The sequence below is a fragment of the Erinaceus europaeus genome, chromosome X (genome assembly GCF_950295315.1).
Source record: "Erinaceus europaeus chromosome X, mEriEur2.1, whole genome shotgun sequence".
Taxonomy (NCBI): domain Eukaryota; kingdom Metazoa; phylum Chordata; class Mammalia; order Eulipotyphla; family Erinaceidae; genus Erinaceus; species Erinaceus europaeus.
The window spans coordinates 50,847,532-50,860,122 of record NC_080185.1 but is presented as its reverse complement, the minus strand read 5'-3'; the positions used below and the strand labels follow the sequence as shown (position 1 = coordinate 50,860,122).

The following is a 12,591-nucleotide window of genomic DNA, read 5'->3' as shown; positions in this document are numbered from 1 at the left end:
TTACACTAAACAGATTCTGTTTCCATTAGCAATCACTGTTCTTGTCTGTCCCTGCTAGCCTTTGGCAGCCATAATTTACATCTTAATGAATTTGACTATTATGTATATTCATATGTATGGAATCATGCAGTCCTTTTTGGCTTACAAAGATGATTTTAATTTATGTTGCCTGACTCTAAAACCTGTGTGTATGCACTTAAAAGTTACTCAATTGCCTGTTGCCATTCTTTTTAGGGTGCAGATGGTGGGTTCTGGATTATATAATAGTTTCTCCACTGGATATGGGAGTTGGCAGGTTGATCCATATCCCCAGTCTGTTTCTTTCTTTCCCTAGTGGGGTAGGGCTCTTATCCATAAAAATTTAAATAGCCAAGTATGTGCCTTACTCTCCTGAGTTTAAAAAAAAAAAGAAAAAAGAAAAAAAAGCTCTGTTATAAACACACTTTTTTCCCCTAGGTGGATATCCTGAAGAATATATTTATCCTTCAGGTCAGTGAGAATAAGATATAACTGGTCATTTAGCATTGCTTATACAACTTGACATTATCTTTTCTTTTTTCCATTTTTTTAATATTTAACCTTATTTTGACTGTATCCTCTAGAACCAGACTATGAAACTTCAGGTGTTTATAGCACAACTGAATCTACAGCAAACTTGGTAGGTATTTTAAAATAATGACAGTTCCTACTGTATTGGGAGACTGTTCTAAGAGTTATACATTAAATCTTCCCTAAATGTTATTGGCAGATTCGTGGAAATTGTGATGTTATGTGAAATGTAGTGAAACCAATTTAACTCATTTAAAATTAAGTTCCTCCAATTTTATTTTTGCTTACAAAAATATCCAAAATGTCTAAATAAAGACTTCAAATACATTGAATCATTTGTTAAAACTATAATTTATACTCATTTATTTTCCAACAACGTGACCGATTGGTCAGGTCCTTTTCCAGCAGTTCAGGATACAAGGTGAGAATCAACCCTGGATTGAGTACTTTTCTGTCATATGACACAGACACACATACTGCACAGAGACACACAAACTCTCTCCCTCTTTCTCATATTGTGAAAATTTAAACTTGTCAATTCATATAATTCACACATATCTGGGATGTGAAAAGAAAATAGAATACCTGGAGAAAACCCACATAGACATGGGGAAAAACATGCAAATTCAAACACATAATGGACTTTATTTTTAATATCAATATTATTATGAAATAGCATACAAAGATCTTCACAAATGTATTTAAATCACAAATAATCCTATGAGGTAATAAGGGTATCATTTCCATTTTGTATATGAAGAAATTTAGACCCAGAAATTATATCCTTTTCTGAATTCCCTCTAAGTATTTCTAATACATTGATACAAGAGGAAATTCAAACATTGGTAGTGATAATTTTCTAAGAGAATATTTGTGATACGTTTATTACTCAGAATGTCCCACGAATCTCAATATGACAGAAATGTGCTTCTTGTTATGTATATACTCAGTGGAGGTTAACAGGAGGCGCCCTACTCTGGGACTCTGGCTGATGGAGGCTCCATCCTTCATTGCCAAGTTAGGAAACAAAAAGACAATGGTGCCTGGGCCTTTTAACTTTTACCTGGAGAAGACACAAGTCACCTTTTAAGAATCCTCTATTGAAACATCTTATTTCTCTTTGGCCAAAAGTAAAAAAAGTTAGAAATGTTGTAACACAGCTAAGGAATGTAACATTCAGCTTGAATTCTCTCCCACACTTCCTTTTACCTCAAATCCCTATTCAGTGAAATTAAACTCAGCTTGGAGCAGGACAGTAATATACCCAGTAGAAAGCTCACAATGCCATTTGTGAGGACTGGAGTTTAAGCCCCTTGTCCCCACCTGCAAGGAGTGAAGCTTCATGCATGACTGGTGAAACAGTGCTCTCTCTCTATCACTCCCTCACTCACTCTCTCATTCTCTCACTGTCTCACTCACTCCCTGCCTATCTCCACCTTCCCTCTCAACTATCAAAAAATAAAAACAGAGCTCAAGGTTTCTGGGTATGTGTAGTACTATGTTAAGTGCTAGGGTAACTTTTGGCTCCACAGACCTAAAACCAAAGATACAAAGTAATATATGCACTACACACCCATTTTTCAGTGGTGGGCCAGAGACTGAACCAATGTAGTACAAATTTTTATTCAGAATTGGCAAAATTAGGAGAGAAGAGTTTTGTAGTAATTCTGATATAACAGGCTGACAGGAAGGTGCCCAGTTTAAGCATGTGAGCTATTTTCTGGAGAGACTCTTGGCTACTCCAGGGTTCTGTTTTTCTTGGCCATATTTGAAAATAGGGATTATCCTTATCCCTCCCACCTAGGCAGTTTCCTCAGCCCCCACCTTTTTTTGCACTAGGGTCATTTTTTTTAAAAAAAAAATTGTATTTACTTATTTCCTTTTGTTGCCCTTGTTTTTTTGTTGTAGTTATTATTTTTGTCATCGTTGTTGGATAGGACAGAGAGAAATGTAGAGAGAAGGGGAAGACAGAGGAGGAGAGAAGGACAGACACCTGCAGACCTGCTTCACCGCCTGTGAAGCGACTCCCCTGCAGGTGGGGAGCCGGGGGCTCGAACCGTGATCCTTACATAGGTCCTTGCGCTTTGCACCATATGCGCTTAGCCCGCTGCACTACTGCTTGACTCCCTTGCACCAGGGTCTTATACTCAAGTGATTTCACATCTCCCAAGCTAACTTTTTATCTAGGAAGAGAGAAGAGGGTGAGATACCTCAGTAGTTGAGCTACTCTTGATTCTCCTCCCATATACTGCTAGAACTAGAATCTGGGCTATATGCATGCCATGGCAGGGCATGCTTCCTAATTTGACCCTTAATTTCACTTCTTATTCATAGAAAATCAGTCCATCCAAGAGTTGTTTGATCGCAATTGTATATTTTTTTTTTTAATTTTTTAAAAAATTTTATTATTGGATAGAGATTGAGAGAAATTGAGTGGGGACAATGAGAAAGAGAGAAATAGACACCTACAGGCCTGCTTCGCCACTTGATGCTTTTCCTCCCCTACATGTGCGCACCAGGTGTATGAATCTGAGTCCCTGTGAACTGTAGTTTGTGCACTTAACCAGGTGTGCCATTATGTGGCCCCTTAGTTTTATTTTTCTCTTATACTTGATAGGACAGAGAAATTGAGAGGAGATAGAGTGAAAGACTGATACCTACAAACCTACTTCACTGCTTGTGAAGTTTCCCCATGCAGATGGAGGCTGGGGTCTTGGACCTGGGTCTTTGAGCATGATATCATGTGCACTCAACCAGGTGTACCATCACCCAGCTCTGGTTGGTTTTAGTTCAGCTCATATTTTCTTATGCTGTGAGATTACTTTTGTCTACCTATATTGCTTCTGTTTGATTGTTGTTCTTTTTATTTTCCAATAGCCACATTTACAAATATTTTTTATTTTGATAGGATAGAGAAATTGAGAGGGGAGGAGGATATGGATAGGAAGACAGACACTTGCAGCAATGGTTCAATACTTATGAATCTTACCCCTGCGAGTGTGAAAAGGAAGCTTGAACCCAGGGTCTTAAACATGCTAATGTGTGCACTCAACCAAGTGCACCTCCACTTGACCTACATATTGAAAATTCATAGATATACTACATACATTCGCTGTAAATCTTTGTTAGCTCTTTCTCTTTGATTGCAAGCTTTTACAAAGCCTTTAAGAAAAATCTTTTGTCCTGACACCACTATTGATATTTCCATGTCACATGATTTTTTAACCATCTCTTGAAACTCAATTAAAATTTCACCATTAGCGATGACAAATATCAATGCGTTCTTTCTGTCCCTTTAATTCTACTTGTCACATGTTCTTTTTTAGCATATATCCTCAATAGTTTTCATGATGTGTTCTACTCCTACCTCTCTAGTCATGAAATGTATAGCAAGATTCTAAGTATTTTTGACAGCATTCCGAAGGGAGAAGACCCCTACAGCACTTAAAATTCTTTAGGTACAGAGCTTTGTGAGAAAATCGAGTATATTTTCTTATGTAATTCCATTCCCATCTCTCAACTAAATATTTTCTGTATAGTTGTTTAGCATTCACACTGGACCTTTTGAGCCAGTGTCTCCTCCCCCACCACCACTACCAAATTTAGGTAACATTGGTTTACAAGGCGTTATGTTTTAAGGTTATTATTTCATACTTATTCCTAATGTATGTTCATACCACACCCACCAAGGTATCATAACATTCCTCTAAGGTTCATTATATCCCCTTTACCTTTGCAACCATTCCTACCCCTTCTTTTGTTGAATTCCGTTCTGTAGTCTAAGTAAAAACATGTTTCAGTTTGGCATTTATTTGTTTTTCTGTATCCAACATATAAATGTGATAATTTATTATGTATCCGTTTTTAAAAATTGTTTCACTTAACATATTTCCTCTAGATACATCCATTTTGTTATTGAGGGCAAGATTTCATTTTTCCTAATAGCTGAGTAGTATCCTGTATATATACCACCTTTTATTTTTTTGAGGCAGTTGTCACCACATTCAGCCATCTTGATCTATCTCTATTCCCTTTTTTTTTTTTTAAGATTTTATTTATTCCCTTTTGTTGTCCTTGTTGTGTTTTTATTGTGGTTATTGATGTCGTTGTTGGACAGAACAGAGAGAAATGGAGAAAGGAGGAGAAGATAGAGGGGGAGAGAAAGACACCTTCAGACCTGCTTTACTGCTTATAAAGCGACTCCCTTGCAGGTGGGGTGCCTGGGGCTCTAACCGGGATCCTTAGACTAGTCCTTGTGGTTTGCGCCACCTGCACTTAACCCGCTGCGTTATCGCCCGACTCCCCTCTGTTCCTTTTTTTAAGATTACTTATTAGGGAAATATTAACACAACTTAATTCACTTACTTGTCATTGGACACTTATGTTAATTCTTTATCCTGGTCATTGTAAGTACCTCTGCAATGTAACATAGGTGTGCATTTATCTTTTCAGGGTGTGTGTGTGTGTGTGTGTGTGTGTGTGTGTGTGTGTGTGTGTGTAGCAGATACACAGGAGTGGAATTGCTGGCTAATATGTTAGTGCTTTTTTATCAGAACAACCTTTATACTGTTTTTGAACCAGTTTATATTTCCATGCAAGAGCATGCAGGATTCATTTACTCCACACTCTCACAACCACTTGTTTTAGGCTTTTTGGATTTATGCCATTTCTTTGATAAAAGCTCAAATATTTTGATTTGTATTTCCATGTTAAGTGATAGTGAACATTTTTCACATACCTGTTAGCCAGCTGTTTATCTCATTTCCCAAATTTTCTCATTATATTATGTGATTATCTTCTATTCACTAGGTAGTGTCTTAGTTTTATTAATATTTTTTTGATCATGCAGATACTTTTAGTTTATGTAATTCCATCTGCTTATTCTTATAATTTCCCTTGCCATTGGAGTTGAGGACATCCTTGGAGTAAATCATTTTGTCTACAATTATATCAATGTATTTTTTGGTTTTGGTTTTAGTGGGCAAAATTCTAATCTGAGTTCACTTTTGTGCATGGTGAGATACAGTGATCCAGTTTATTCTTTTACATATGGCTACTGTCTTATCCCAACACAACTTTATTGAAGATTCTTACTTTTCTCTATTTTATGTCTGGTTTCTTTGCCCTAAATTAACTGTCTGTATGTGATCAATTATATCAGGACTCTTGATGCTAGTTTGTTGATCTGTGTGTCTCCTTGATTCTAATACCACACTATTTTGAGCACTGTAGTATAGTTTGCAATCCAAGAGCATAATATTACTAATCTCTTCTTGTTTCAAACAAATTTCAGTACTGTTCTGTTTCTTTAAAATATTATTGAAATTTTGATAGTGATTACACTTAATCTGTGTAGTACTTTATATATTATGGTCATTTTTAATGTTAACTCTTATAATCAACATAGCATATCTTCATTTGCATGTCTTTTTTCTATACTTATTTTAATTGTGACTTAGTTTTGGGTGTACCAGTCTTTCACCTTCTGTAATAATTTCTTATAGTTATTTTTGAAACTACTGTAGTTTTTACTGGGTTTAAAAGTTAGTTTACTTAAACATTTTATTAGTGAGAGAAAGAGAAGGAACCAGAATACTACTCTGGCTCATGTGATGCCAGGAAGTGAACTGGGAACCTTCTGCTTGAGAGCCCAAGACCTTATCACTGGGTCATTAGTGTTTTTATTTTTGCAAATTCACTTATTTTAATTATGTGTTCCATATATGAACAAAACTACTCCATATTTCTATCACTTCTTGTTTTCACTTAGCATAACCATGCCAAGTTTCATCCCTTTTTTTTTCTTAATCCCATAAGGCAATTTCATTTTTTCAATGTCAAAATAGTATTGTATGAAGTGTATGTTCTATAGATTTTTAAACTTTTTAAAATTTATTTATTCCCCTTTTTGCTGCCCTTGTTTTTTATTGTTGTAGTTATTATTGTTATTGATGTCATTGTTGTTCGTTAGGACAGAGAGAAATGGAGAAAGGAGGGGAAGACAGAGGTGGAGAGAAAGATAGACACCTGCAGACCTTCTTCACTGCTTGTTGGGCAACGCCCCTGCAAGTGGGGAGCCAGGGGCTCAAAGAGGGATCCTTAAGCCGGTCCTTGCACTTTGTGCCACCTGAGCTTAACCCACTGCGCTACCACCTGACTCCCAGATTTTTAAACTTTTAAAGTAAAAAAATTCACTTTCTTTTCCCAGATTACAGTCTTCATTTGCATTTAACTATTTGTCTTGGGAATAGAGATATATGTGATACAGATCTCTATAGATAGGAAATAGAGCAATCATACCAAAATGGCATCTTTTAGACTATTAATAACTTACTACCTTGAGTTAATTCAAGATAGACCACTTTAGGGCATGTTGCAACAAGATCTTTTATTGATTGATCTTTGATTTCCTTTTATTTAACTATGTTTCTGTGTTCATTAAAGTCTCTTCAGGACAGAAGACCATGTTCTGTCTCTGCTCAGGATACAGTTACCTCATATAACTACTCCCAGAAGGTAATCTTCATAATATTATCCAGCAGTCAATTGCAATGGTTTGAATAGAGGAATGTGTGTGTGTGTGTGTGTGTGTGTGTGTGTGTGTGTGTGTGTGTGTGTGTGTGTGTGTACACATGCACGTGCACTTCATCATAGCTCAAAGAAACTGCATACATTCTTAAATGCTATTTACTTTGTGACTGATAGGATGACTATTATATTCATTATAGAAATTCCCCTGAGAAACTGTTCTGTGTATTGGTGTTGGATTAGTAGTAGACCGTTTTGAAGCAATTATATAGTAGGATAGTTAATGCATCAAGCATTTTATTTACTGAAACTTAAATGAGGCAGTGCACCTGGTTGAGTGCACATGTTAAAATGCACAAAGACCCAGCTTTGAATCTACTGGTCTCCACTTGTTGGGGGAAAAGCTTTGTGAGTGTGGAAGCAATGCTGCAGGTGTCTCTCTGTCTCTCTCCCTCCTTGATTTCTGAGTGTCTATCCAACAAAAAAATAAAGATAATTAAAAAAAAAACGTAAATGTGAAACTTTCCTGTGACATAAGAATTTGGCATCAGAAAGGTAACTATGACTATAGGTTTGAGTAGTCATCCTGGAAAAAAGAAGAGATTGAGAATGATACATCTATACAGAACCTGTTGATCACCAAAAAAATTTTTTTTAATTTATTTGTTCACTTTTTGTTGCCCTTGTTTTATTGTTGTAGTTATTGATGTTGTCATTGTTGAATAAGACAGAGAGAAATGGAGGGGGGTAAGATGGGGTGGGGTGGTGGAGGAAGAAAGATAGACACTTGCAGACCTGCTTCACCACTTGTGAAGCAACTCCCCTGTAGGCTGGGGCTTGAACCAGAATCCTACGCTGGTCCTTGCACTTTGCTGCATGTGCGCTTAACCCGCTGCGCTACCTCCCGATGCCCAATCACCAAATTTTAGAAACAAATGATAGGGAAGGAATATCAAGGAAAGGAGGAAAAACTGGAGAGTTTATCATTATAGAATCCCTATAAAGAGAATCTTGCAAGGAACAACTAAGTGTCAGTTATTGCCAAGAGGTCAAGCAAATAAGAGCTGATGAAAATGGAGACCACTATTAATTTTGAATACAGTTTCTGGGAACCACAGTAATAGGTAGCAGCTATACTATAATGGGTGTTAAGTAAATGTAAGCTGCCAGTGAGGACACTGTTCAAGAGGTTTGTTACCATTCACAGAACATCTTTCTGCAGAGGCTGTATTGAGTATCACGGTAAAATAATCTTTTTTCAAAAGTGGCTATGGCCTAATTAGACAAGTTGCAGGGAGTCGGACGATAGCGCAACAGGTTTAGCGCAGGTGGCACAAAGCACAAGGACCCAGATAAGAATCCGGGTTCAAGCCCCTGGCTCCCCACTTGCAGGGGAGTCACTTCACAGGCAGCTCCACAGGTGTCTCTTTTTCTCTCTGCCTTCTGCTCCTTTCTCCGTTTCTCTCTGTCCTATCCAACAGCGATGACATCAGTAAATAACTACAACAATAAAAAAACAAGGACAACAAAAGGGAATAAATATTTTTTAAAAAGTAAGCTGCAGTCTCATGAAGTTAAGAAAAAATATTTTCTGTTAAAAACCGATTGTGTGATGAGATTATTATGCATATAAATTTAAATCTCTTTATGCATATACAAACTATTGTATTTACTGTCGAATGTAAAACATTAGTTCCCCAATAAAGAAATTTTTAAAAATTTAAATCTCTGGAGGGGACTGGACGGTAGCACAGCAAGTTAAGCGCATGTGGCCCAAAGTGCAAGGACCGGAATAAGGAACCCAGTTCGAGCCCCCAGCTCCCCACCTGCAAGGGAGTCGCTTCACAGGCAGTGAAGCAGGTCTGCAGGTGTCCATATTTCTCTCCCCCTCTGTCTTCCTGTCCTCTCTTGATTTCCTTTATTCTCTCTGTCCTATCCAACAACAATAGCAATAAAAACAATAATAGTATCAACAAACAGGGAAAAATGACCTCCAGGAGCAGTGAATTCGTAGTACAGGCTCCCAGCCCCAGCAGTAACCCTGGAAGCAAAAAATTATATAAATAAAACTCTAGAATGATATGCAGTAAAATCAGGCTCTATTTGAGAAGAAGGGAACAGGCAGATAGATGTAAGGCAGAAGTTGAAAGGAAACGTTTTCATACTTGACTTTTAAATCATATCAATATATTACACCTTTTGCGAAGAAATAAATTAAACCTAAGTAGTCTGACATCTTTTTTAGTTTTATTTTATTATTGGATAGAGACAAATTGAGATAAGTGGAGATAGAAACACCTGCAGCCCTGCTTCACTATTGAAGCTTTCCCCCTACAGTTGTAGTCCAGGGTCTTGAACCTAGATCCTTGTGCACTGTAATGTGAGTGCTTAACCAGGTACACCACCACCTGGACCCAACTGAGGTCTTTTAAAGGAAATAACCCAACCTTCTCTTACGTAAAGAATGATTTCTTAAATACTAATTGTCAACATGACTATATCCTGAAATTTTAGAATGAGACTAATGGTGTCTTAAAAACCAAACTTAAGAGTTCTAAACTTTCTTCCACACTTGCAGGGGATGGTAAATTCTGCAGCAATTGCAGCTTCCTGTGCCAATAAAGTTCCAGCTCCAGACTTATCTAACTGTGCAGCAGCTAATCAACCTAGTAGTACCACTTCAGTTTCTTCATCGAATGCTATACAGCCTCTATTTGTATCTTCACCTATACAAGGCAGGCCAGGTAGGTTATTAATGGTTGCTACTTTAGAAGCTTGATTTCCTTTTTTCTTTCTTTTTTTTCCTTCCATGAACATACATATATAACAATGTTAGTGTTTAAGTAGGAGTATTATTATATTTTATAGTATCAAACTGGACTTACCTACTGAATTATAATCTAAGTTGAGCAATCCATGATAGCTGAGTCAGTCTTTATTCTGTAAATCTGGCTTGGTATATTTTTGTAGTAAAATATTTACCCCATTTTATATCTAAAGGGCTGGTACTCATTTTTCAAACTTTTCAGCTTCAGTATACAAAAATTAATGTGTAAATGCTCATTCATCAACTTTAATTTAGTTATATGTATATATATAGTGAATCATCTTTATCTGAGTGTCATAAATATGAATTCTAAAATTTAAGATCTACATTAGAGTCATGCTTTTACAACAAATCTAATTTTGTACAAATTATTGAGTCTTTTGGAATATTAATGAGTTAATATAATCTATAATTCTTATGATTGCGGAATGATAACAGTAATAAGCAGTCTTTTTCAATTTAATACCCCAAATAAAAAGAAGAAAGAACAAAATCAAAACTCAAAGAAAATACTTAAAACTAGGTGACAAGATATCTCCAGGAAATTCTAATTTAAGAAGGTAGGAATAAGCTATCAATCACAAGATCTACATACTATCAGTGTCTGTGTGGAAGGAAGACAACATAAGCACAGGCAATGTTGTCTGATGTACGTGAGAATAACCCCTCAGAACAAATAAGATTTCACTGCCAATTGGAGATTCCAGTGTGGAAATAGCAGCTAAGATAAGGAAGTCATTTGACCTCTTTAGTAGTATGTGCATAGTTATATAGTAAATTAATTGAAAATCTTGGGCACCAGATAAAATATATCCTACAGGTCTCCTTTTATAGGTTACTATTCCTCATTGAAAATGGAAACTTCTGGGACTAGAGTCACAATTGATCAGATTGGAAAAAGGAGGTCCTGGAAAAAAAATTTATTGCTACCAGAGTTAGCTCTGGAGCTCAGTACCTATACAATGACCACCACCCCTAGTGCCCATGCTCCACGACCACCCCATTTTTTTTCTTTTCAGTAGGACAGAGAAACAGAGTAAAGGGGGATATAGACAGAAAGAGGGGAAGAGAAACATCTGAAGCACTACTTCACAGCTTATGAAACTTCCACTCTGCAACTGGGACTTGAACAAGGCTCCTTGAGCATTTGCACTCAACGGGTCTCCCACTGCCTTGCTTGAAAGCAATTATTTTTAATACTATGTGAAAAAAATAAGAGATAGCTGTAGAAAGTTAGAAAACATTTCCTATACTTAATCACATAATGATTTCCCATAAAAATAAAAGAAAGGGTGTGTCAGGTGGTAGTCCAGTGGGTTAAGCTCAGGTGGCGCGAAGTGCAAGGACCTGCATAGGGATCCCTGCTCCCCACCCGCAGGTGAGTCGCTTCACAAGCGGTGAAGCAGGTCTGCAGGTGTCTCTATCTCTCCCTCTCTCTGTCTTCCCCCTCCTCTCTCCATTTCTCTCTGTCCTACCCAACAACGATGACAACAATAATAACTACAGCAACAATAAAAAACAAGGGCAACAAAAGGAAAAATAAATATTAAAAAATGAATGAAAGGGATGAAATGCTATACAAAGATTTTTTAAGCTGATAAACTCCTATTGACTGTAAAAGCATGTCAGAAATGTGCCCACTAAGCAAAAGCATTAAACAGCTATTTCAGAATCAAGTAAAATATTGATAAAATAATACCAATTATTAAGTAGTATGTTGATGGGAATGTAAATTGTTTCAACCTCTGGAAATCAATTTAGAAATTTCTCAAAATACAAAAAAATAGATCTAAACCATACAATCTAGCAACTCCAGTCTTAGATATCTTATCTGAAAAATACTACTCTGAAAAGATAGTTTCATTATAGTATTGTCTATAATAGTCAATATAAGAATGCAAAGCAACTATTTAATGATAATTGAGTGGATGAAGAGTTGAGTGGATAGTGTGTTTGATTCTTTAGGATATATCCTCAGGTGAAAAATTGTCAGGTCACAGGGTAGGTAGGTCTATTTCTTGCCTTCTGAGAGTTCTCTATAGACTGCTCTCTTCTTCTTTAACCAGAGCACTGTCCATTTCTGGCTTATTGTGCTAGGCATTGAACCTGGGAGTTCAAAGCCTCAGGCATGAAAGTCCTTTGCTCAACCCTCTCTCCTTGTTTTTTAAGTTTACCTATGAGTGAGATCATCTGCTATTTGACCTTTATTTTTTTAGTTATCTCAGTAGATATTATAACTTGAACTTCTATCCTAAATTGGGCATAGGAATTTATCAGTTTTAACAGCTGAATAGTAGAGAGAGAGAGAGAGAGAATGTGTGTGTGTGTGTGTGTGTTCCCGCACGCACCTGTTAAGCCAGAGTACTGCTCAGCTTTGGTTTATGGTAGTGCAGGGAAATTGAACCTGGAACTTCAGAGCCTCAGACAAGCAAGCTTCTTTGAATACTATCTCCCCTGCCCTATACCACACCTTTTTTTTTTTTTTTTTTTTTTTTTAGCAATTCTTCTGTCCTTGGACATCTGGGTTGCTTTCAGGTTTGGGCTATTATAAACTGTGCTGCTGTGAACATAAGTGTACTTAAATCTGTTCATTTATGTGTCTGTTTCCATTGGATATATTCCCAGTAGAGGAATTGCTGGTTCATAGTGTAGTCCCAATTCTAATGTTTTGATGGATCTGCAAATCA

General features: G+C 36.8%; 1 protein-coding gene across 1 annotated transcript in view; it reads left to right on the top strand.

Annotated features, from left to right (window-relative positions):
- The window catches only part of ALG13 (ALG13 UDP-N-acetylglucosaminyltransferase subunit), a 76,459-nt gene that overhangs the window by 47,935 nt on the left and 15,933 nt on the right, over positions 1 to 12,591 (top strand). The window contains 4 exon segments of the mRNA XM_060182654.1: positions 457 to 489; positions 603 to 658; positions 6,994 to 7,065; positions 9,656 to 9,821. Of these exon segments, the coding sequence (XP_060038637.1) occupies positions 457 to 489; positions 603 to 658; positions 6,994 to 7,065; positions 9,656 to 9,821 (327 nt within the window).